The sequence below is a fragment of the Manis javanica genome, chromosome 4 (assembly GCF_040802235.1).
Source record: "Manis javanica isolate MJ-LG chromosome 4, MJ_LKY, whole genome shotgun sequence".
NCBI lineage: Eukaryota > Metazoa > Chordata > Mammalia > Pholidota > Manidae > Manis > Manis javanica.
The window spans coordinates 34,786,317-34,812,112 of NC_133159.1; the positions used below are offsets into that span (position 1 = coordinate 34,786,317).

General features: G+C 46.9%; 1 protein-coding gene across 4 annotated transcripts in view; it reads left to right on the forward strand.

The window, feature by feature from the left end:
• Positions 1 to 2,508: 2,508 nt before the first annotated feature.
• RNF220 (ring finger protein 220) overlaps positions 2,509 to 25,796 on the forward strand; it is a 209,514-nt gene continuing 186,226 nt past the window's right edge. For 2 of the 4 annotated variants that reach the window (XM_073233801.1, XM_073233802.1), the window contains exons 1-2: positions 2,514 to 2,740; positions 9,143 to 9,883. In XM_073233801.1, coding sequence (XP_073089902.1) covers positions 9,259 to 9,883 — 625 coding nt within the window. In that variant the 5' untranslated portion in view covers positions 2,514 to 2,740; positions 9,143 to 9,258. Of the gene's footprint in view, positions 2,741 to 9,142; positions 9,884 to 25,796 lie in introns of all 4 variants that reach the window. The other 2 variants (XM_073233800.1, XM_073233803.1) reach the window with 2 other exon arrangements.

A 25,796-nucleotide genomic window follows, 5' to 3' on the forward strand; every position in this document is an offset into this window, starting at 1 on the left:
TTACATATTCATTTTGGATTATGTAATTTTTCTATGGCTTTGTGGGGTTTTCTGCATTTAATTTTTTCATTTAGATTGTCTTTATAAAAAGTGTTGATTTATTCTAATTCCTAAGTACTTGCATTATAGTATAGACCATTGCATATTGATAGCAGTTAAAAATGTTTGGCTTGATGATTGACACACAGCTTCTCATCTATATCATCTACCTGTGAGATTGTGCACTGGGTTTATGGGACTATATAAGCTGATCTGAGGAAGCATTTCACTACTAATGAACATTAAAGCACTGACAGCATAAGGTCCTATAAATAATAAAATCCTATTTAGGATTTATATAGGGTCTTCCTTAGGCCTCCATCTACCATAGTAAGTGGCTAAATCCTGTTGATTCCACCTTTTAGATCTTACTGTAATGTGTCCCTTCTTCTCCATTCCCAGTGCCCAATTCCTTGGTTCAGACCCTATTATTTCCAAACTGAATTACCTCTAACAGACTTCTTAATTGATTTTCCTGCCTCCTCTCTAGCTTCCACCATTCTCACCCAGTAACTAGTGGACTTTTTAAAACAGAAACCTTACCATGTCACACCCCTGAAAAGCCCTCCAGGGGTTTCCCATCATCTGTAGAATAAAGTCCACTTTCTTTAACTTAAAACACATAGTCTGTTGTGATTTGCCCTACTTCTCTTGATTATCTTTAGTTAAATCAAATGGCTTGTAGTTCCTTCAACACACCACACAAGACAGTTCTCAGTAAATGCTTTTTTAATGAATGAATGAAACACCCTATGTAGCTTGGGTGACCATTCATTCTGCTTGGCTCAGGATGGTCCCTGTTCAAGCCTGCCATCCCAGCATGATTATTAATAGTTCTTCTTGTCACAAACTTGTCTCAGGGCAATAAGATTGCCATCCTAATTACAGTAGTCATCTAATTGTTTTCTGACTCTAGCCTCCTCTACTAGATGATGAGTCCTTTGGGGGAAAAATTTTTGTTCATTTGACATTCATATCCTCATTTATTCATTCAACTATGAGACTGACATTGTTAGAAGCTTAGGATATAATTTTGAATGAGACAAATGTGGTTCTTGCCCTCATGAAGTTTACAGTTCAGCAAGAAAGAATAACCTAGTGGGAAGAATAGTGCCTAATATAGTAAATCCTGTTGTGTGAATGAAAGACTAAACATGGATAAAGATTTAGAGATTCTTAAACAAACAACCCTAATCCATGAATTAACAGAGAGAAAAATAATCATAAACAGAACTCTAGGTTGATCAAATTAACCATTTACTTAAAGAGTTGCTAATTAAAATTTTTTAAATACAAGCAAGACATGTACACATAAACATACATAATATTTACACATTACCTTAGTGTTAAACGTTAAGAAAAAAAGAACAGTGAAATAATAGCAAGACTGAGACTTTAGGGCTCTGTTTTTAGAGAGACAGTTTGTGATTGTGATCCCATGTGTTTATTGCAGAGTAGATTATCAGTATGTATTTCCACCCCCCTTTTTTTTAGATGAGAAATCTGAGGTTTCAGAAACTGAGACATAAAACAAAGGAATGATTTCTTAAAGCAGGATTAAATTTTGGTTGGGCTTTGCTTTCAGAGCTATGACTACCTGCTACCCTAGATTTGTTAACTGTTCCCCTGGGCAAATAACAAAACTCTTTCAACCTCAGTTTCCTCCTCTATATTTAAAATAATGATAATATTATCTCCAGAATTAATCTAAGGATTAAATGAGATTATGTAAAAGCATTAAGTTCTAAAACCTGGCTCCTAGAAGGCACTCAGGGAATGTTAGTTCTCCATCCATTTCCCCTATTTCTTTCTGTCCTTTGAATTAAAGGGTGATATAAAATAACTTGAAAGGGAAGGACTGTAAGATAAATACCAATAAAATTTTTAATTTCAAATCTGGGTGCTAAACTAGGCCCTCTCCATCCCCTCTAAAAGTTATAGTTTTGTTATATTCATTTATTATTATCTTATTATAGGCAAACACTCAGAAAAGCATTCCAGGAGCAAAGCAGTAAGGTTTTTCTGGAAAAAGGCAGAGTTTATGAGGGTGCCAGGATTTGAGGGTCATTTAGCTGCAATGGGTGTCAGTCTTAAAGATTTATCCATTTAGTCTTGGTCACTTTTGGTTCAAGAGAGGAAGAAAAGCACCAGACCCTGAGATCTCTCAGTGGGTGTTTGGTGGGTGGGAGGGAATATGTGAACAAAAGCAAGAGCTCTTTTCAGTCTCCACAATGTCTGGCGGCGACCCCAAGACTTTCCAGCTCCTTCGTGAGGGCCGGCAGGTTTGCTCTCCAGGAGTGCCCTGGGTCTGGACTCCATTTCCCAGAGTCCCTAGTGCCCTAATGTATTCAGTGCTCAGAGTGCCTGTATGTGTGTGAGTGTGAGAGAATGTGTGCGTGTGTGTGTGCGTGTGCGCGTGTGTCTCCGAGTCCCTGGGAGAGTGGAGGCTCATTCACTGATTAGAGCCAGCGCTGAGAGGCAGCACTGCTCCTTCTCTCACACCAACCGAGTCTCCTGTTCTGTACATGCAATCCCAGGCAGCTCGCGAGCACAAACCCGGGGCCAGCCGCCTGCTGCCGCCGCCGCCGCCGCCGCTGCCTCCGCCGGCTCTGCGCACCCGGGACTGTTCATGCACCACACTCACCGCCCGCTTCCCTCCGTGTCCTGAAAAGTGCGACCGTTCTCCCAGGGAATTTCCACGGCAAGTATGGAGACCAGAAAGGGGTGTGAATGTGTGTGCGTACACAAGAGGGGTGGGTGCGAGGGCAGCCGGGCTGCTCAGGAACCTGGTTAACTTTCCGGGTCCGTTTCCTAGGGATTCGGACGGCTCCCCCCGCGACGGGGCAGGCGCTGGGACCTGGACTGGAGCGTCTTACATCTTCGCGACGGTGCCTCCCGGCACCGGTGCCCTGCGCACTCGGTGCGCTGCCTCACTCAAACTTTCCGTCTTGAGTTTTCCTTCAAGTGTTTTATTTGGTGGGGGTGCGAGGGGGAGGGACCAGACGCGAGAATTGGACAAGTAGGGAGAGTGAGGGGACAGCCAAGGGAAGGGAGCAGGACTTCTGTTCCCCATCTTTTAATCAGCCCCTTTGCCACTTTGTTTGGGTCGTTCGCGAGAATGCCTCTCGCCGGGCTCCGCTGTGTAACCCGCGGTGATTTCCGGCTGGGCCTGGACCGGGTGGTACTCAAGTGGGGAGCCCGAGGCGGCGGGCAAGATGAGGAAGGGGAGATCCGAAAGAGAAAGGACCCTGACCGTCCCCAAGCCACACACTACGGGCCCAGTGCGGTACCCAAGGAGAGGCTGGGAGCCTTGGGCCCCCGGGCCTCGGCTTACTTTTTCCTGGCGGGGCAGGGTGTGAAGGGTATGGAGGGGGGTGGGGTGGGGCGGGGGGAGTCGCAGCCTGCTGGAAGGAGGCAGGTGCTGGCCCAGAGGGGGACCGACCTCAGTGCAGCCAGTAAACTCCCCGCTCTGCTCGGCTGGACCGGCTTGGCCTCAGAGCAGCCCGATCCGTGGGGGGTCTCCCGGGATTTTCGGGGTCGGGACTCTCTCCCAGCGTTTCTACAGAGCGGGGCGGGAGGACCACCGTATAGACAGCGGCGCGTTGCTCTTTTCGTGATTGGTTTTTATCTTAGACCTGTCTTCCTGTCTTAAACTGAGTAACAATTTCTCTTCCTTCGACTTGAAAACAAAACTTTTCAGCGAGCATGCCAGTCGCTGCAGTCCTGCGGCCACCACCGCCGTGCTCGTCAGCCCCCGCGGAGCGACCTTCTCCGCCCGGAGCCCGGCCCCGCCACCGCGCTCCCCACCCTCCAGCCGTCCCCCCACCCCCCAACCCTAATCCCGGGCTTTTCAGGGCTCGGCCAGGGCGTTTCGCCTTTGTGCTCTGTAAGGGAAAGCCTTTTTTTCCAGGGCACAACAAACTTGGGCGGAGAGCTTCCGTGTGTCCCCTCTCCCCCCTCCAACCCGGGCAAGGCCGCCCACGGTGGTGAGGCCATCTGAAGGGATGCCCGGTCGGTCCTCCGCGCCTGGAACCCTTCCAAGAGCTTGAGGCCGGGGTGGACCCCGGCCGGCGAGGGCGCGCGGGAGCCCGAAGTAGTGGGGACCCGAGCTGCCCGGAGGCAGAGGAAGAGCTCTTGCTTCCCGTTAAGAACGCACTGCCTTCTCGGGCCGTGGCCACGGCTGAAGCGGAGGGCCAGGGTCCGGGCCGCCAGCCAGGCGCGCGTCACACCGGGTGGGTGCATGGGGCAGGGGCGCTTGGTGTGGAAGTCAGCCCTGCCGGGCCGGGCCGTCCAGGGTCTCTGGCCTTTGCCGCCTCCTCCCTGTCCGGGGAGCAGCCGAGAGGGGAGACTAGGGGCTCTCTGCCCACGATACCCACCAGCCACGTCTCGCCTCTCGGCTCCGCTCCGGACTCGGCTTGAGGGGCAATGGGGAAAGAAAGGAAAAATAGAGAGAAAAAAGGGCGCGCAGTGAGGAAGCGGCGGTGAGAATAGAGGGAGCAGCGCGGGAAGCGGAGCCCGGCCTCCTCCTCTGCCCTTCTCCGGAGTTCTTCCCGCAAATGGAAAATGAGCCGGGGTGGGGTTGGGGGGAGGCAGAAAGAGTGTCGAGGAAAAGCGTTGCGGGCGACTTCATCCCCATCCTTCTGGGCCTGCGGCAACCCGGCAAAAGTGGCGTGAGTTCGCTCGCTGCGCCCCGGGGTGAGGTGGACGCAGGCTGAGGGCAGGGCGGCGCCGCGCCGCTGGCGACCTACGGGGCTTGGCCCAGGCGCCGAGCGAGCGGGGACACACACCTGTTCGGCGAGCTGCGTCCTGTGCGGCGGCTGTGCGGCCGCGGCGCGACAGGCAGAACCCTCCCTCCCGCACCCCAGGCCTGCAGTTCCGGAACCGGGAGGGCCCCACTGACCCCCGCGGACCCACATTTGCAAGAGCGCCGGAATCCAGAAGCCCGGTGGCTGCCCGCTGAAGCGGTGGTGCGCGGCAACGGGACCCGGGTGACCCGCGGGGCGGGGCTGTCAGGGGCTCGAGGTCCATGGACTTTGATCCGAGGCAGCTCTCTCCGAGCCCCTGGCCTGCGAGCCTTGCCCGGCGGCGGACCAGGGCCCCTAGCACTCGCCCGTTCTTCCCTGGCCGGCGCCCTCGTTCCGCAAAGTTACACGCAGATTGTTGCGTGCGGAGGTTTGTTGGGACCTAAACTATTCTTTGTGCAAAGGCAGCCGGGAGCTGGAGGGAGAGGTCAGGCCTAGGAGTGGTGGGCTCTGCTTGTGTTGGCCCCAAGTGTACGTAGGTTTCGCCTTCACCTCTTCTTCCTCCGTTTTCCCTAAAAGAGTGGGTTTTTCCCAGATAAGACTCTTACCGGCTGAATTCTGCACCGGCTGGCTGAGCCGGCAGCCTCGCATCCCCGCACTCTAGGACAGGCCGGGGTGTTTCGGATTCGCATCCGGTGGTTACGCGAGGCCTGGGTCAGTGTCCAAATCTGGGACCGATACCCGGCCACATCTGAACCGCAGGCGCTGGCCCCAGCTCTGGAACCGTGTTAGCCTCATGCTTCCTGAGCTCTTGCATATGGTGGTAAAATTTCTGTTGGAGCGGTGTTTCCAAATACCCCCTTGGCATTTGGTGTGCGGGAATTCTCTTCAAGCGAAGAAGTCTGTGAACTTAAAAAAAAATTGTTTTTCTTTCCTGAGTTCTTCACGACCCCCCACTACCCTGGTTCCATTTACCATTGTTCTTTCTTTTTAAGTTGCCTGTTAATTTTTTTAAAGTTTATTTATGCAAAGGAAAAATATCGTTTAATTTGTTCTATTATTTTAATTATTGGTTTTTGGAAACGGTTCAGAGACCACAGAAATGTCACCTGTTGTAATAAGCAGAGGAGTGTTGCGTGTGCGTTTTAATTGCCAGCAGAGTCGTAGTTTGGTGCGTGTTCAGAGCTAGGGCTCCGGGAAAGAGGCTTTGCTGCTTTTCTTTGTGGCAGTCATTTGCAAGTGGGTTTGGCTCCCAGCAACAGCAGTCTCGCCGCTTCCTTCTACCGCGATCTCCGGCGCGGGTCAGGAAGCCCAGACCCTAGACAGGGGTGGTCGGTGGCTAGGGTAGGAGATTGTCCACTCTCGGAGACTTTCTCACTGGCTTTCGGTTTTTCAATGCGAAAGTGTCTAGTTCGCCCCGGGAACGCGCCGCGCTGCGCATCTGCCCAGCTTCAGACATTTTCACCTTCCAAACGTCAGCTTCTTCGTTTCATTTGTCTTGGTTCTGGCGTGTTTAACCACGCAGTTAGTAATCTCACTACTTATTCAGTTAGCTGGTGTCTTGTAATCACTTTAAACCATGGTCGGGTGTCTGATTTAACAAACTCCCACACATGCAGACCTGAACCAAACCCAACACGTCAAGGATTTGAAATTTTTTAAACTCAATATATGTTGGTCCTTCGAACGTCCAACCTTACTGCCTGCCGGACAATTTATTTAGCTTCGTGGATTGATCCCTCCTCCTTGTTTAGTTATTTCAACAAAGACTTTTTGCAATCTGTTTGGAGTTTGTCTGATGCCGTGGAAAAGTAGCTGATGATTTATTTGGTTGCTTTTCGATTTCTGTCTTCAGCCCTTCTTTCTCCTCCTTTCAGCGGGGATGTCAGCTGTTATTACTTCCTATTGATCCCTTTGCAAAGTGAGAAGTGAACTAAAATTAATGTCAATTCCACTGCTCAGATCAATAGCTGGAGTTATTTTAATCTGGATTTGCACGAAGTGCTAAATTAAAAAAAATCAGCATAGAGGCAGAAAAGTAACAGTTACTTACTTTCCCTTTGCCCAGTTCTTTACAGTCACCCAAATGCTCCATCACGCTGATTATCTTACAATCCATATTTTTTTAATTAAGAGGGTCAGTTAGTTTCCTTATTTTGGGTTCTGTGTTTAAGCCCATGACATTTTGACATTGGGAGTGTATTAACTATAGATTTTCATAATGACTGTGGTCTGCTGAAGCCTCATCTATACAATGTGAGGCGGGGGTACAAAAAAAGGGGGGAAGCACTCCTCCTTCTCCCACAGAGACCAACGCCCACACAGAAGAGTAAAAGAGATGTGGCCTGGAAAAATATTCTTGATTTATTTTCAGGATAATGAAGTTTCAAATGAATAACCAGGTTTGAGTGATTCACTGGGTTCTGTTACAGTGTCCGGTGCTGTCACCAGATTACTAATTTATGAAACTCATTTAACATAATGAGGTGGTCCAGGAAGTAGAAATAGAAAGTGAATTCTCAAGGTGGTTGGTTATTTTTTGGAGAAAACATTCCTCTTCTCACCCCCCAGTGAATTATGTTTGCCTTTTTCTCCAGCTTGTCTCATGTAATATTGCTTGTTGATAGACAAGTAGTTATTTTTGTTGTGGGGAGCTGCTTAGAACCCTTGGAACAGCTCTAGACCAATTTATGCAGCGTCCATGTTGTGTGACCATTAATCTGACTTGAAAACAGCCAAGAACAGGATTTCCAGACTTGTCAGGCTAACTACTGTCCTTGGCAGATCATTCCCCACACTGCTATAATTTGACAGGAAAGTTATTTAAAATTTGGAAGGGAGAAAAATCCGTTAATGTGAGATACATAATCTGGTAATTTAGCAATGATGTCTATAAGGAAAGATGCCAAATGAGGAAGCAGTCTGATGGCGTGCACTCATCTCCCCAATTAATAACAGTCATTGACACGTTTGCTACAGGATGGGAGAAGGAAATACTCTCTTCGCACTGCATTAAGCCAGGAGGATTCATCCACAGTTTTACTGAGGTTTCTCTGTTTGAGGGAATACCAGATACTCCATTATCTAGGTGGTTTTTTTAAAGGGAGGAGGTAAATTTTATTTGTGACATGACCCTCAATTTAAAGGTTATAATCTGTAGCAGGTGGTGATTCTTGGTTACACTTGGAGTTTCATTAACTTTCTATTTAGTGTATATTTCTGAAGCTAATAAGTCTGAGTATTCATTTTAGGTTATCCGGACTTTTGATATATAGCCCTTCTCCCACCCTCAAGATAAATTTTGAAACGGAATCAGTGGCTATGAAAATGCACAACCTAAATTTAAAAGGGAAATTGAAAAAAGTCTCCTAAAACTCCAGTTTGTTCCAGGGACCTTTATTGGACATCACCTCTGACTGGGCCAATAAGCAGAGCAAAATAAGTCTGAAATTTTGTTGACATTTTGCTCTAAATGTTAATGGCAAATTCAAGGCTGTTTACAAATCTACTTAAGAGTGAGTGAGTTAGTAACTAAAATCACCCATCCATTCTTTGAGGCTCCTGGAAGACAGTTGCTTCTAGAGAACATATGCCAAAGGCCCCCATTATGTTTTTAAATCTTGTCAGAGATGCCAGGCATTTTATTGATGAAGGTTTTGTTCCTTCTCAGAAAAGAGAAAGCTGTATGATTAGACAGGGGGTGTGCATCAAAAATAATGGTGCTGTTGTTTCTTCACATGGCTCTTCTTTATGGAAACCGTCTTAGATGATACATGAAGATGTGTGTTTATATGTGTGCCAATGTGTGTGATTTATCCACACATACAATTAGTACCAGCTAACATGTACAGATGGTCTAGATATGCTTGATTTAGGGATTCTTCAGTGTCAGGGCGTTGTTAGGGGAGATGAAGAGAGGCTGTGTATGTAGGGGGGATCCTGTAGGTGGAACGTAGTCTCTGAACATCAGGCCTGCCTTGAGTGGCGAATGCAGGTGCAAGCTCCTTAAAATATAGACCCCACCTAATCTACTGGGTGATTTAGCTGTCCAAAGCTCATTTGCTCAGGGAATATTGTATTTGGAGGTTTTATGATTTTTTTTCCTTTGCTGGGCTCAGGCGCATTTCACCCGGAACGTGTAGGGACCAAAGTCAGCTACGCGTACATCACAGTAAGTTGTCTATTGATTTTCTGGAATGAAAATGGTCGGATGCTGCTGCCCACTGGCTCCTAAAGCCTGTGGAGTCCCTTGCCTGAACATCTGTAAGCCAGAAGGATTGTGTTTTGATCACTTGGGGTTTCCCTTCTTTTTCTCCCCCTGACCTCCCTCCCCCGCTTTTTTCTCTTTGCTGTTTCTGCAGGTCTTAGAAGGGGATGATTCCCCAGTAACACTCCCTGCCCTGATCCGAGGTGCACTCAGCCTCCCTTCCAGGGAAGACTGCTTCTTGTGTGACGCCGGCCATAGAAAGAGACTCCGATGGACTTACACCGGGCAGCCTTCAAGATGGAGAACTCGTCCTACCTCCCCAATCCTCTGGCATCCCCGGCACTGATGGTCTTGGCGTCCACGGCTGAGGCCAGCCGTGATGCTTCCATCCCCTGTCAGCAGCCACGACCCTTTGGTGTACCTGTCTCAGTAGACAAGGACGTGCACATTCCCTTCACCAACGGCTCCTACACCTTTGCCTCTATGTACCATCGGCAGGGTGGGGTGCCAGGCACTTTTGCCAATCGTGATTTTCCCCCTTCTTTACTACACCTCCACCCTCAGTTTGCTCCCCCAAATCTAGATTGCACCCCAATCAGTATGCTGAACCATAGTGGAGTGGGGGCTTTCCGTCCCTTTGCTTCCACTGAGGACCGGGAGAGTTACCAGTCAGCCTTTACGCCAGCCAAGCGACTTAAGAACTGCCATGACACAGAGTCTCCCCACTTGCGCTTCTCAGATGCAGATGGCAAGGAATATGACTTTGGGACCCAGCTGCCATCTAGCTCCCCTGGTTCACTTAAGGTTGATGATGCTGGGAAGAAGATCTTTGCTGTCTCTGGCCTCATTTCGGATCGGGAAACCTCATCTAGCCCAGAGGATCGGAATGATAGATGTAAGTACTTTGGTGTGAGCCCCCTCCCCGCAGGAAGCCTGCCTCACAATAGTGTTCAACAGGTCCGCGGCATTTTTCAGGCTCCTAGTAATGGGAAGGGCCAACCACTGCCCATTCAGTAGCTGTGGATTACTGACATTTACTTATCTCTTGTCAATGAGCACTGATAGTCCTGATAGGAAATGTTTTTCTGAAGGTGGCCAGAGGCAAGTTAGCCTGGGTACTGCCTCTCCCCAGGCCGTGACTGGCTTATTCCCTGGGGACTCTGGAGTGAGGAGCAGTGCCATATGTGTACTGGAGTATATATCATTTCATTAGAAAGTGTAGGTTCCTAGGGAATTTGGGGGCCCCGAAGAAACATCCATCCCTCTCTCTTGGCTTGCCTCAATTGTGTTTCTCTGATGTCGGTGTTATTTTTTAGTTTTTCCATAGTATCACACCCAGCAGACTCCATGTGATTTTATTTTCACAACTCTCAACTCTTGTCCGCATCAGGCTATTTTTCAGAGAAGAACAAAGGTGTCGTCAATCACCATAAAGCATTTCAAACAGCTGTGTTTTCCTTGCGATTGCAAGGCTAGAAAGCTGACTTCTCTTGGGATTTAACACGTTTGCTGGATGCTTATCCTAGGGCTCACTTTTAGGACTAGACACGGTTGACCTGTGTGGCTGCTCCGTATTTGATGTTCACAACTATTACTAATTTCTGCTTAGGGAACACCTCTCTCATGGTCTCCAAGTGCCTTATTGGGCTGTGCACTCAGGAATAGTTGGAACTAAACCTTTATTTGGAACTTGTAGACTAGGAGTGCAATCTTCTCTTCTAATATAAGCAGAAAATAATTGTGTTTTGAAGCTTTTCGGTTGCGGGTAGACAGAGCAGTTTTCTTCAAGCCTGGTGAGAATTTATGAACTGAGGGTGTTTTTCCACCCAACCCTTTGTTCTAAGATTGCCTTCATTTTATTTTCTTAAGAAAACTACATCTGAGGTTTGCTTTCCCCTCTTCTCTATTTTTTGTGCTCCTGTCCTCTGTATAACCACCAACACGAATGCCATTTTTTTTTTCTCTTCTCTTTATGATGCCGAGGAGAGTAATAGAGACATTGCCGTTCTCTCCCCTGTCGGCACTGCTTCCTCAGGCTGTCTCCTTGAATTAGGCACTGTGTTAACTTTCCTGCGCTAAAAGGCATCTGCCTAAACCCAGCGTACCTTTTCAATAAAAGTCATCATAAAATCAACCTGCCTTGTAAATCCATCGCTCTTTGGTTTTGAAATATGTTGCGAGTGTGTCTTTTATGTCAGCGTCTGTAAGCCTGAGACCTCCCCACTTAAGGGAGAAGGCTGCTGTGTGATAGCTCGACTGCCCGTGTGTGCTCTCTTATTTTGCTTTAGCTGCTCTTCCACCTTCCCCCTTGCCATACAGCCAGTGTGAGTCACAAGTCTGCTTTTTGGATACACCTGCTGAACGTGGTATGGGGTCGGTCTGTTTTGTTTTAGTTCAGCTTACTGTTTTCATTTGTCGGTGTGATCAAGGCTAGCTGTGTTCTACCTCTGGCTGCCTGAGTTCGGGTATGACAGATTCTGCCCCTTTTTTCTCCAAATGTTAAGTTGAAAATGAAATCCTCTAGAAACTAATACACCACAAAGTAACATCTGGAGATCAAGATTCCTGTCTTCTCTCTTAGCACATCCAACCTGTCTCCATTTTTCTTTTCGGCCCAAACCTGTATCAGACCCCCAGAGCAGGAGGAAGCTTGTTAGTCAAGTCAGAACTCATGGATGTGGATATCCATTCCCCTCCGAGTGTCAAATCCATAACTCTTCTGTTTGCCTGGTTGGCATTGTGTGGTGGTGCCGTCCCCCGTGGAGATGGATCCCTCACACAGGAATACGCCTGGGTGGAGAAAAACTAAATGAGTCTATCTGCCAAAGTGAAATGGAATTCTGACCTTGAAATTAATGAGATTCTGATCAGAAGGGTGGGGAACTTCTTTATGTCATATTATAGAAATTGGAGCCCTTTTCCCTTTAATTTGTTTAAAAGACTCTTCATTTAAAGAGTACTTTGTGTTCTTTTTCCTCTTACACAAACAGTAAACCTACGGGCATGTCTATGAATGTAGATATTTGTACATCCACCTTATTATCTAGGGTTGTGTTTGTGACTAATCTTGAACAAGAAACAAAGGTGCACAGTGAACAGGAGACTGTTTGCCTCTGATAACCCTGGATAGGGTCTCCTTTCTCCTTCTGCTTCCTTAGATGGTGTGGGAGTCTTCACAGGATTGTACTGTGAGCACTGGTGCTTTTGATTTTGAGTTTTTGGAAAGCAGGAGAAACATTTTTCTCAGGGAAGGGTCGAAGAGGCACTGTGACAAAGTCAGCAGCAGCTTTCTTGGCTCCTGTCATATGCCGACGTGTGTCAGAATATTTATGGTCTGTTTTATGTAAATACATATTTAAGGGCCGTTAGAAGGCCTGATTATTCCCACTAGATGCCATTCAGTTCCTCCCTACAGAACCATTTTGAAATAAGTAATATTTCTCAGGTAATCGAGTGACAGTATACAAGACTGCTTCCAAAGGGGGAGCTCAAGGGGCAGATGGGGCAGTAAGGGGGTGGGGAGGTGAGAAGAGAGAAGATGCAGAGTGTTCAGAGGAGCAAAGTAATAGGACAGAGTGGCTTTTGCCCAGATTGCCGAAATCAACCATGTATATTTTAGTTTTTTATTCTTAGAATTTAATTTCTGATATGGTTGACTCATTTTTCAATTCCCTTCATATAAATTTTTTTTCATAAAATGTAAAAAAAGTTTGCATTTAATACAACAGTAAAACCCTCAAGCATTTAGCTTTAGGGGTTCTTGTGGCAGGGGGTGGGGTTAGTATGGGAGTGTGTATGTGTGTGTCCCTTACTTAGAGTAGAACTTTATGACTGAGTTTTAGGTCAATGAAAAACCAATTTTACAATGGAAACACTGACAGTTTTTACTGTTGAAGCAGCCTCTACCCCCCACCCCCACTGCATCCATTGGCAGATATGTTCACGTGTGAGAGCATTTGAAAGAGGTGCCTGCAGACATGTAATACACGTGTGCTCTTTCCTTAAATCTGGATACTGATAGGCAGGATTTCTTCTGTGATTAAATATGTGTTTTTATAGAAAGAAGTGTAGCTATTTGGATAAAGTATTGTCTCTCCTAGTAAATGATGATTCTGGTTTGCTTGCCTGTTCATCTGCCTGGCCTCACAAGTGATTCCTGAGGTAGGTGTTCGGTTCTATGGAAAAGGGAAGGCTTTACTCAACAGGACTGACTTATTTGCCCTGGAAAAAGGGAGAAGTGTTTTGTGAGAAGCCATTCGTGGAGGATGCATAATTCCCCCGGAAGGGGACTGAGGTAACTCCTGTTTATTGTCACTCCCTGAACCAGTCTCCAAGGCTCCTTGTCCAGGGAAATGATGCTAAAATTTATGGACCAATTACGAATAGTCCACGTGTGTCTTACATATGAAGTGTCTACAGATATGTTTCCCAGGGCTTTTAAAATAAACATTTCCTCATTAAGGAAACTTTATAACAAAAGGGAAGATAAGTATTGTCTGCTGCCTTTGCTAGAATCTATACATTTATTACCCCCTTAGTACTCTAGCTCTTATCATGTACATTTCCTGATTGTTCTCTGTAGGCACCCCTGTGTCCAGATTCCTGCCTGGGCGACAGGGTCTTTGGCCAGCCTGCCAGTCTCTCCCTTCAGTCCGAATTGGAGTTGGCTGGTCTGCATGCTCACCATGGCTGAGAAGGACCAGAACTGCCCCAGTGGAGCAATGACTGGCCCTGCATTCTGGCTTACCTCAGGGGTGGGCACTGAGCACCTACCCTAAGCAGCCCTCTTTCCTAGCCTTTCCTTACGGTTAGGCAGATTCACAGGTAGGCAGGAAACCAGGTGGCGTAGAGCAGTTCCTGGATGTTCTGCTTTGCTCTCATCTTTGATGTATTTGAAAAATCATTCTTAGGTCCCAAAGGCCTTGAGTAGGAGATGGCATTTTGTACTCTGAGATGTGTCTTTATAAAGGCATGTGTCACTGAAGAACCTATGGCTTAAGAACCAAATCAATTGAGCCCACATAGGCCCAGGGCAGCCTGGAGTGAGGAAGGCTGCCCCCAGCATGGGGGTAGTGGTAGTGGGGTTAGTTCCCAAGGGCTCTAGGACTAGGGTAGGTAATGACCCTAATCTGGGCTTTTAGGGGAATTTCTCTCTGCTGGGGAGAATGTTAGGGGCAGTTCTCAGGTCACCAGGCTCAACTTCTGGGCTGTAGCTGAAACAGAGACCACTGTGAAAGGGTCGGCAAATCACCACAGGAGATGGGTCAGGCTGTTCCCTGTTACTGACTGCCCAGACCTAGCCCGTCGCTCAGCTGCTCACTGGGCTCTCTGGGGGTCCCTTTTCTCATCCCCACCCTCTGCCCCCGTAGCCGGGCCGGGGTGGAGGGATAAGAACTCCTGATGTGTGTGGTTTCTGGTTGTTCACTCCACACACAGTCATGATGGAGACTCCTTTTCATGCTGCTGGGTTTAATTGTCTTGTTGGGATAAAGAAATGTTTGCACAGCTAAAGTGGGGCCGGGCTGGACGGGAGCAGCCCCTGATGGCTGCAGAGCCATCTGGCCCGGCTTGGCTTGGCTCGGAGCGCCGCTCGCCCGCCAGCGCGGCGGCTGGGCTCGCTCCCGCTCCAACTCTCTTCCCCGTCCTCGCTCCACGCCTGGCCGCTGTGGTCGGCGGCTGCCTCCTCGCACGGCCGGAATGCCTAATCACCATGGTGAGAAAACGGACACCGCAGCCGTCCTCCCTCCTCGCCCGACGCCCTCCCTCCCATCAATTGTCATGCAGAAGTGATCTGGGCTGCCGTTTCCTCGCGGCCGCCAGCCAGCCCCTCGCCGCTCCCGGCAGAAGGGTGGCTGGTAATTGATCGTTTGGGGGAGGGGGTGCGGAGAGGCGCAAGGCCGGGCGTGGGGCAGGAAGGACCACCGAGTGGACTCCGTTGGCTCCCTTGAAAAGGACCCCCAGCCTCCGCCACGGAGATGGCTTTCAAGTGGTTTCAGAAATGTTGGTGACCTCGCCGTCGCTTGGCCGGACTTGGAGGCTGTGGGAACACCGGGCGCTGCCCCAGGGCTGGGGAGCCCCGCGCGCCGCAGCCGCAGGGGCCGGGACCCACGGGTCGGGCTTGCCCCCACCCCGTCCCGCCTGCCTCGTCGCGCGGCCCGGGTCGCACTAAGAACCGATCCTTGGGCTGGTTTCCTGTACGTCGTTCAAGGCACAGAGAGAGAGTGGGGACGGGGTGAGAGGCTTGGGAGGGAATGTGACCCGGGAGGGGGCACGCCCACGCGGATGTCGGCGCGCTGGGGGCTAGGCTGGAGGCGCAGGTGGGCGGGCGCAGGGCGCAGGGCGAGGGGGCGAGGGGTGGCCGCGGCGCAGTCGGGGTGCACGGCAGGGGGCGCGCCTAGGCGCGCAGAAAGGGAGGGCGGCCGAGGGGACCTGCGCATCTGAATCTAGCGTTTCCCTCGGCACCCGGGGACTTCGACGTTTCTCCTGTAGGTTCGAAATGCTTTCCCCGTCTTACTTCTCAAATCTGTAAAACGTTCTGGGTTCGTGAACTGGCAGGACGGCTGGTGTTCGGACGAGGCGAGTCGCAGTCGCCTCGGCCCGTCTGAGGCCCGGAGCCAGCGCTGCGGGGCTTGTTAAAGTCCGGGCAATTTCTGGAACTCTTCCCACGGGAAGTTTTCCGGGGCTGCCTTCCGGTCAGCGGCCCCAGGTTGATTATTTGGTGGCCTTTTTTGTTTGAAAACAAAAAACACACATTGTATCCCAGTAACAAAAGTTGCTCTCCCTCCCCACCCCCTTCCCTCATTAAGGCAGGGAAGAGGAAGCTGAAAAATAGGATTGTATTTTTACGTTGGTTTTTCTTATTTTTAACCCGTCATAACTACATCCATCTGATTAATAAATACGAGCACACTTTGAAATGTATTATTCGTAGACACTCGGAATTTGGAGTGACACTACATTTAAGAAAGTTATATTTTCATAATGGTTTTTCATGTTTTTAACTCTTATTAGCCACATACGTCTGGTCAATAAATATCAGTATATGTTGGAATGTACCCTTTATAAATACTGGTACTTGGAGTGATGATGCATTTTATTGTAAAATCCACAGGATTTTAATACCAAAATAACCATTATTTTTGGATTTGACTATTTTCTCCGAACAGTTTAACAGCATTTCCCAGTGCCATTTTACCCCCCCCTTAAAGAGACGAACTGCAGATTTAAGGATAGCATTGCTATATAGCAACTAAAATGCCCTAACATTAAAAAAATGTATTTAAATTGTGGCATTTGTGGCTGAACAGAGTGTGTTTAATTATTTGTAAGCTCAAGGTATTCTATAGGGTATTTGTAAATATCTGTTAGGGGGCAAAGAGGAGAATTTTCTGCAAAAGAACTTTCACCTAGTCTCTCCTGCCTTTTCCAGGAAAAGATCCTGAATTGGGACTATATGGGTTTAGGCCTAGAGAAATGATAGGCTGTGCTATGAATCAGTAAACGTCATAGATGCTAAGTAAATAGGAATAATTCATTGCCTTCCTGCCTTACGCAGTGGATCAGACTTTTCTATTGCCTTAATCAGAGTTTAGTTTTAGTGTTAATAAAGTAATTTGTTTTTGCATCTGTGCCAATCACGTCAAAGGGTTCAGTAAGTGTTAGCTGACTAAATGGATGATGGTGATTATAATCTAATTTTTACTTTAATTTTCATCAGTTTACCACTCTTTGGCATTTCACTGGATAGTATCTGTAAGATGGCTATCCCAAAAGTGTAGAGGTTTGAGGAAAGAAAGGAAGAATTTATGTCTTAAGGTTTAGTAATGACAAAGGTAGGTAGAGAGTTTTTCAAGAGAGAATGTGAAATTACCTCCCTCAAATATAGACTCATTTTGTTGATTATTTTGAATACCAAAAAATATCTTTCCTAACTTAAAAAATAATTTAAAATGTGTATTTCTCTTCTGACTCTCTAGAAACCTTGAATGGAGTCTCTCCCCTTCCTAAATGTCTCTCACAACATCCCCTAGCATGGAGTCCACAAATAACAGATCTGCTTTTGGTGTGTATTTTAGAAAAATCAAGTTTCCCCCTAGATCCTGGTTGAAGCTGGAAACAGACAAGTGATGTGGGGCTTTTGTAGAAGCACATAACCAGCTGGCAATTCAGACATTTAACTGTCAGTTTTCTTGTGGAATGTGTTCTGATTGAAGATGAGCTAGAGAAAATAAAGTTGTTTTCGGGGAGACATGATGCTGTACCCAGTATATTCTGTTCATCAGACACAGTGCTTTAGGGAAGTCTAGAGCTGCATGTGTGAAGGAGGAACCTTTTGGTACAGTCTCATGAGAAATCAAGTCCAGTAAGCCTTAGTGTGACTCACCAGACAGGGTTGTCTTTTTTCCACTGAAATTCATTTGCAGGCTAAGACTTACGGCTTTGCGTCCATCTTACACCAGCATACAGAAAGATTGTAAGGAAGGGGTAAGGGCCAGCCCTGGGAAGACCTTTGCTCTGTTTTCAGGTATATGATTCTCATTTTGGTGCTAGCTAATCCTATATTGCTCTCATTTGACCTTGCTTTTTGGGGGTGTGATTTAAACCAAATCAGAGTGATGTAGCATAATAAATACCTGTTAGAGGAATAAACACAGTATTTTCCTCTTTGAGCCTCAACTTGAAGGTGTTTCAGATCAAAGGTGTGAGACAATATAACAGAGTAGTTATGAGTTCAATTTCTGGAGCCAAATCCTGACCCTTTAGCTTACTTTCTCCGTGACCCTGGGCAAATGGCTTAACCTCTCCCTCAGTATTCCCACCTGTAAAGTGGGGGAATTGTACAACTTAAAGGGTTGTGGTGAAGGACTGAAAGAGATTAAATATACAGATAATGCTCAGAACGGTTAGAAAGCACATACTAAGTGTTCAAATACATAACTATTATTATTTCATGGACAATCTGGTGATTGTAATCTTCATTGTTAGAAGCAGTGATGGGGCCAAACACAGGGTCATTAACAACTGGCATGTATGTAGGATCCTTTCACACACTCATGCCTTATGGCAGTGCGGAAAGAGAGCAGGGGCAGTGTGGAAAGAGAGCGGGACAAAGGCTCAGGGCCCTTTTCTGTGATAGCCAGCTGCTTCACCTCCCTTCATTATTATCCATCCAACAGGATTAGCCCGGCAGCCCTCTGACCTCTTTCTCCCTTCGTTTTACTTAGAAGCAAGGTAATGTTAAAGAAACTGAGGGTCTGAGTTAGGAAGGGACTTGACTAGGATTAGATATCCAGGCAGTGTGACCCAGGTTAGAGAATCCCATTCTCACCATATTTTCTTATTCTGGAATTTTGTATTATCAGATACTGTTTGAAATAAATGGGCCATTACAATTTGTGTGATAGAGATTTAGACTATATATAATCAGATTTGCAGTAATGGTATTTGACTAGTATTAGAATTCAAAGTCCCAGAGTTTCTTCTAGTATGCCCTTAGACTAAGTTATACAGGCACTTTTACACTCTTGCCAATGTGAGAGAGATCTGTGAACCTCCCCCATCTGTGTGTGTCACAGTCCCACAGCATGATGGATTGTCTCTGCTTGGGGGAGGCTTAGGATGGGGCTTGAAGGGGCCTTGTAGGTCAGGAGAGAAATACAGCAGCAGGCCTGAGCTGGGGGGTGCTGGTGGGGAGGGATTAGCAGGGGAAGGGGAGGGCCGGGTTGGGCAGGGTAGGCCTCTTCCATAGTGTCTGTATGCATTTTCCTAGGAGTAAAAGAGGGCTGTCCATTACCCTGAGTGCACAAATAAACTCAGTGTTTTTCTCTTTGTAGAAAGCAAACCCCATGGGACTTGGGAATACCAGAGAATGACTCTGCATGTCTGTGGGAGAGATGGGGAGTAGGAGTATGAGAGTGGGAAAAGCTGACCCTCTGCCTGAGGATCTTGGCTTTGAGTCTGTAGTTACATATAGTAGCTCATGTTTGAAAAGTCTTCTGTTCACATATGTATGTAGCAGAGGCAGCCATTGGAGGCCAGTTGTCCATACCTCTATCCCTATCAGTTGCCTCAAGGCTCTGTTGAAGAATTGGGGCTCAGGCAACTGTTGGGGGTGAAATGTCTCTATAGATCGGACAACACCAACTTCTCCTCTCTCCCTGCCCTCGTCTTGTCCACATATGGACACAAAGGTGTACAGGAGGTAGGAAGGGAAGTGTCCAACATTCTTAATTTCCAGTTTTAAACGGGAAAGTCTGGGATTTAGACCCAAGTGCCAAAGTCACAGTTAGGAAGGAATTCTGGAACAGGAGGGAGTTGGGTCTAAGAGGCAGATAGCGCAAAGGCAGCCCTGCACTCATGCTAGGGTAAGTAGGCAGCGGTACTGCAGTTAGGGCCTAGGCTTCGGCTTCCTTCCTGAGCAGTAAAATTTTAAAAAAAATCCTTAGAACAACAAAAGTCTGGACGCATGGGCTTCCTTCCTGACAGGCCAACCTGGTGGGGCTTCATTCAGCCTGAGCAGCAGTCAAGGCTGATTTACGGGTAAGAGGTCTTGGACAGATGGGTGGGCTTAACCCTCTCCTCACCACAGAGATACTTCACTGCAGATGCTCCCCTCTTCCAGCTTCCCATCGTGGTGGGGTAGCTTTTTATTTGTCACTTTTCTTTATTTAGATTGAATACCTGCTGCTGAAGGGCCCAATACCCTCTTCATGAAAAAGCTGAATCTATGAGAAGTTGAATGACTTATAAAAAGATCTTGACATCAAGTGCAGAGCTCACATTATGGTTCATGGCCAGTATAACTCTCAGGCTCTTGGTGATGTTCTATTTACCTGGGAGCATAGCATCCATCTCTGATCATGGGAAGTGCCTCCTGGAGTCAGTATTCGGGTGATCCTTTGAGCCTCAGTTCGATCTCTAGAAAATACCAGTACTGCAGAAGGAGTAGTGCTGCTTCATCTTAAGTGTTTATTGGTGGCATGTGGATAAAACTCTTGCAGGATACATGAAGCGTGATTCAGATTCCATCTTAACTCATTAATTCATTGAATCATTCAGCCAGTATTTACTGAGTACCTACATTGTTCCAGGCACCAGACTAGGCACTGGGGGATACAATGATGATCAAGACAGATTATAGTCCTTGCCTTTCTAGAGCCTAGCAAGCAAGTGCAGGATGTTGGAAAAGTACTATATGAGGGAAGTATAAAATGCTGTGGGATTACAAGTAGGAGCACCTGATCTTGTCCATGAATCAGGAATAGCTTTCTGGAGCAAGTGACCTTTAAGATGATATCTGCAAATCAAGGAATGACTTATTTTAAGGGGCTAGGTGCGGCAGTTTTCTTTTCTAGACAAACTATAGCGTCTGAGAATGGAAGAAAGAGCTGCCAAGGATTGTTCACGATGGAGTAAAATAGAATTTTTCTCCACTAGTGTCTGAGACTTGACCTCAGATCTGTATAATACTTCATTCTATAGCCAGGCATTCTTGAGACTATCATTTTGGTGCTCTATGTAGTTCTGAGGCCCAATATCATATAGGGTCTTGCTTCTGAAGTGACTTTCCAAAAATAAGCCATTGTAAAATCCTTTCTGAAGACATATGATATTTTAAGGCCCATGAGCACCCATGCTTGGTACAGCGTAGTCACTCAAGAAACATTTGTTGAGTGAAGGAGGATCATTACCCTGCTGGTATTTAGTGAGGCAGATCAAGGGTTCTGGTCTTTTACTGAAGTTCATGCTCAGCTTTATACTTTACCCTGCAGAAAGACCTGAAGGTCTCAAGACCTAGAGTACTCCCTGGCTGGGAAACCAAGCCACATAGCACCCAGGATTCTTGGCAGGATTTCTTGGCAGAGTTTGCTGTGGGAGGTGCTTTGCTCGGGCTTGACTTTCATGAGGGAGGTTAGCCGTATAGTGCCAAGACTATTGAAGAAGGGAAAAAAGAAGGCGAAACAAACTGTTGTTGCAGCTTGGCACACGCAGGCAGGGTATACTAGAAGCAGTCCTTTCCTGCCAGGGCCTCGGTACCCTGCCATCCCTGTTGTGGTTTCCCTTCCCCTGCCTCTTATCAGCACAGCCCTGGACATCCACAGCATTTCCTGAGCTCCTGTATATAGAGCTGCTGCAGTGGAGTCAAAGAAGTAGGAGATGATACTTCCTCTTCTTGAGGGCTTTGTGGTTAAGGTGTGTATGGACAAGAAACGATAATATAAAATAACAGACAACAAGGGCTCTGGGGTTTCAGGAAGAGTAATCCCCAAGGTGGGGTTTCTTAAAATGTGATCCATGCCCACCCACTACCCAAGCACCTGTAGTAGTGTTGGAGAATGTTATTTATTAGACAGATTCCCAAGGCCCAGACCTCCTCATCAGAATCACAGGAAATGTGGCCTAGAAATCTGTATATTTAGCAAGCAGGTGGTTCTTAACGCTCTTTAAAGTTTATGAATCACTCATCTAAGCTGAATCTCAGGGGCAAGTGCCCGTAGAGATGTATGGCATTGGAGGAAGGGGAGTTAGGACAAGATGAGTAGACAGGGAGAGGCTGGGATTTCACGGAGGAGCTTGGAAATCTGCCCCAGGGCTGTGAGTGCCTCCCGCCTCTTTGCCTTTACTCCTCCTCAGGTTTTCCCCCCTTTCCTCCCTTATTGCTGATCAGCTGATTGCATATGCTCAGACTGCCCCCTTCTTGGTGCAATATTGTAGTTATAGGGTGGCCCAGCGGTGCTTAGCCAGATGTGAGGGAGGCCAGTGTGTGCTCTGGTGTTCCTTGGGCTCCAGCCAGCTCATCTCACTGCCGTTAGACTGCCAAGAAGGGGCTGGAGAGGGCTTTTTGCCAGCCTCCTCTCTCCTCTTCCCCAGCCCTTAAGCTTTCTTTTTATGCTAAAATGCTCATTTGTAAAGAAAGAAAGATTGGAGGGTTGGAGGAATCTCTCAGTGGTGGAAACAGTCACCAACACCTGGCACTGGCCCTCTGCTTCAAGCTTTAATGCTCCTGGGGACAGCTGCCAGTGGGTAGAAGGTTAAATGAACCTAAGTGGAGGCCTGGTCCAAGGTTCAGGTGGCTTTAGACACCTTTCCCCTAATGAATGCCACCTTCAGCCTTGCTGATGGATTTGGCAGAGGTGTCCTTTTCCCAGCATACTTCCTCTTCTTAAACATTCATCACATTGTATTGTAATTATTTGCATAATTGTCCCTCTTCTGTGGGTCCATGTCTATCTCTGTGTGTGACTCTATCCAGGGTTTCTCCTCATGTGGCACCTGGCCTAGTAAATATTTGTTGTGAGAGGAAGTGAACCCAGAATCACTTTCCTCTGCTGAGTCTTGTTGAGTGTTTCCAGCTGGCTCTACCCTCTTTGACAGAGTCTGAAGGACCACACAGGATCCACCACAGGACTGGGCACCTCCTGGCACATTATCGATGATTAGAAATAGAGGCGTTGGGAACAGCTCAGTAACAGGGCAAGAGCATAGAGCTAGAAGCTCCAGCTTGTCATTTACTAGCTATGTAACCTTGGCTAAGTCTCTTTGTTTCTCTCAACCCCAGGTCCACATGTATAAAATGGGAGGTGGCAAATAATCCTTGCCCTACCTTCAGGGTTGAGTCAGAAAAGATAGCGCAGATGTGTTTTGTAATCTAAGAGGAACCATATAAATGACCCCCCCACCCCCTGGCACCCCAACACACACACACACACACACACACAAATACCTATCCCCTTCTAAGAATATCTAAAGAGCGGAATGGTCTTAGGACACTAAAGTAGTTTATGAAATACCTCAGTATTCAACCTAGAGGGAGCCCTCTTACATGCGGTTTCGTTCTTGAGGATGAACTCAGAAGAGATGGCAATCCCTGACCCTGATTGCACCATTATTTCCCTAAGTGGTTTGGGACAAAAGTTCCACAGACTTTTTGTGAATGTAGGTTGGCAGGCCACTTTCTATACAGATCTGTGACATCTCAGGTGGGATTTTATTTTGCCACATCCCCACCAAAAGGAATTTACCTTCTGCCTTTCTTCTCAGCAAACTTCAGAGCACCATATTTTTCAGTTTCCAGGGCTACTGACTATTCCTATTTTGTGGAGGGCTGTGTTTGGCGCCGAGGCATAATGCCTCGGCGTAAGGAATGATAGGCAGACTCAAGGTGAAGAGGGCTTTCTGCCCTCGTGATCTTGTCTAGGCTGCAAGAAGTGCCATGCTATGTAGGAGAGCATGACAAAAGGAAGATTTGGAAGGATTTGGAAGGCTTGCCCCCTAGGCATGATCTTTAGAAGTCAGAGCTGGGCCAGAACGATTGGAATGAGCAAGCATTTGAAAAAAAAAGGCTTTACTTGTGTGGTAAACTTCATTGTGTGATTATTTAATAGACCATTAACAAGCAGATTCATTAACAAGATCTTAATTAACAAGTTCCAGGGTTATTCCTCCAACTTCCCAGGGGAACTGTTCTCCTCCTATTTAGTCCCAGAGACTTCCTATCCTCCTTAAACTAACCATACCAGATGCATTTAAATTCAGTCTTTTTATTGCAAGTGAAATGACTGCAGGCAAAGGCAGGCGCAGAGCCCTACTCCTAATAAGAATAGCTAACACCTTTTTTAAAAAAATTTTGTTATCATTTATCTACAATTACATGAAGAACACTATGTTTACTAGGGTCCCCCCTTCACCAAGAAATAGCTGACACCTTTTGGAGCACTTTTGCTGTCAGGTAATATTCTGAGTGCTTTAAGGGTAATCATTTATTTAATCCTCCTAAACTCCCTCTGAACTAGGTATTGTTATTATCTCTGTTTTACAGATGAGGAAACTGAGGCCTAGGAGTTTGAGCAATGTACCCATTGTCACAAAAGCAAGAAATAGCAGAGATGAGATTCAAACCTAGGCAGTCTGGCTCTGGAGCCAATGGCGAAGAGGAAAACCCCAGGAGAGGGAGGCCTATAGGTCAGATTTATGAAGTAAGAATAAGAGTAATACTTGTATCTGTTCACTGTGTGCTAGGCACTGTTCACAACACCTTGTGTATGTATGTCAGGCTGTGTGCACAGTGGCAGAAACTGTGGGAGCCTTTTGGAATGAAGCAGCCCTTAGGCATAATCTATTTGGGCTCACTCACAAGCCTTTGTCAACCTCCCTGCACTGAGTTCCTTGAGGTGAGGACTGGCCGTTTCATCTCTGTTCTCAATACTTCATATGTTGCCTGGAACTTACTAGTTATGATCTAAACAGTTGGTCAGACATACCCTTTGATGGGAGAGGGGAAGATGGTTTAGCATCTGTGAACTCTTAATGCTCTTTGTGGAGTTGTGCCTGCCTTTGGGATTCTCAGCACTTTACCGACACAGCAATTCAAGAAGAGCCCACTCTGACATGGGACAGATGCACCTGGTCTTTCTGTGCCTCAGTTTCCTCAGGGAAAGGCAGGGTTGGCACTAGTACTGATCTCCTGAGGTTGTTAAAAGGAAGAATAGGGCCTGAATATAAGAACAGAACACGTAATAGCTAATACATGTTAGCTATAATTACTACCACAAGGACTTGGGCACAGATTTGAAATCTCTTGAACCAGGCTCTTACCCCTACCTCAGTTCTCTATGACATGATAGGAACAGTGACTCTGGTGAGCCCTGATCTCTTATGGGTTTATGCAGTTGGTGACAGGTTTTTCTAGCCAAAAATTTTTCCCAGTTCCTGTTAAGGAGCTGGTACCCATATGTTGTCTTTCCTTCTTGGCTCCAGCTAAATGTATGGAGCAAGGATGACTACAGCTCCTCTGATGATCCCTAAAAGACCCAGGGTGGAAATAACTGGAATCCCACACTGAACTCCTACCTGGGAAAGGACCGTGAGCCATAAGGGCTTTATTTTGGGATAAAGGGCTTGGTTAGTCTTATTCTTCGCTCTGCCTTGCCAGCCACTCAGCAAGCCTGTGGACTCTGCCAACTATACTGGGGACAGGAGAAGGAAGTGGCAGAATGCCTAGAAATCATTGGGAAATTTGATCTACAAAGGAACTGTTGCAGGTTGCTTTATTTTTTTGTTTTCTAATTACTCGTGTGAAGCTTAAAACTGTGTTTTCCCCTTTTCCTAAGAAACCAGTTACTTTTTCGCAGTTCAGATTCTCATCGCATTTGTTCACTCTACAAATGCAGTTCTCCTCAATCTCCACTTGAAGATTTACAAGAGCCCCAGTTCTCGCACCAGCTACTTTCGCTCCTACTCTGGTCTCCAGCCCCTGCCCCATCATCTTTAGTTAACGATAGATGCTCAAAAACCCCTAACTGGCCTCCCTTATCCCAACTTAGCATCCTTGTGTTCTTTCTAAGTAGCTTGGCCATAATATCACTTTCTTTAGCAGCATTCGAACTTCTAAGAAGCTTAATAGGCAAGGAGATTGTGGGGTCTTTGACTTTCTCTGAGCCTCGGCCCTAAGTGGTTTATTCTATTAAGCTGATTCTTGGTGGTGGATAGAGCTTTGCTGGATAAGAAGTTAGGGGTGGGGTGGGGGGTTTGCAGTTAGAGGAATAGGATACTTTCAGGCCCTCTTCCACTATGCCCCACCTTCCTGTGATTCTGTTTTTAGAGCTCAGGAATGAAGGGAGTGGTGATGGAGCTAAAGTAAAGAACTTTTCTTCTTCGAGGACTTGACAAGCTGGCTTTTTTCAACTTTCTGAGCTGCACTTTACCTCCTTACCTCCCCTTCCTGCCCATTTATTTGTTCCTAGTCTTCAGTCAGTCACTTTTGGATTTTTCCTTTCTTTCCTTCCACCCTTACTTTTGCCTTCACTCCA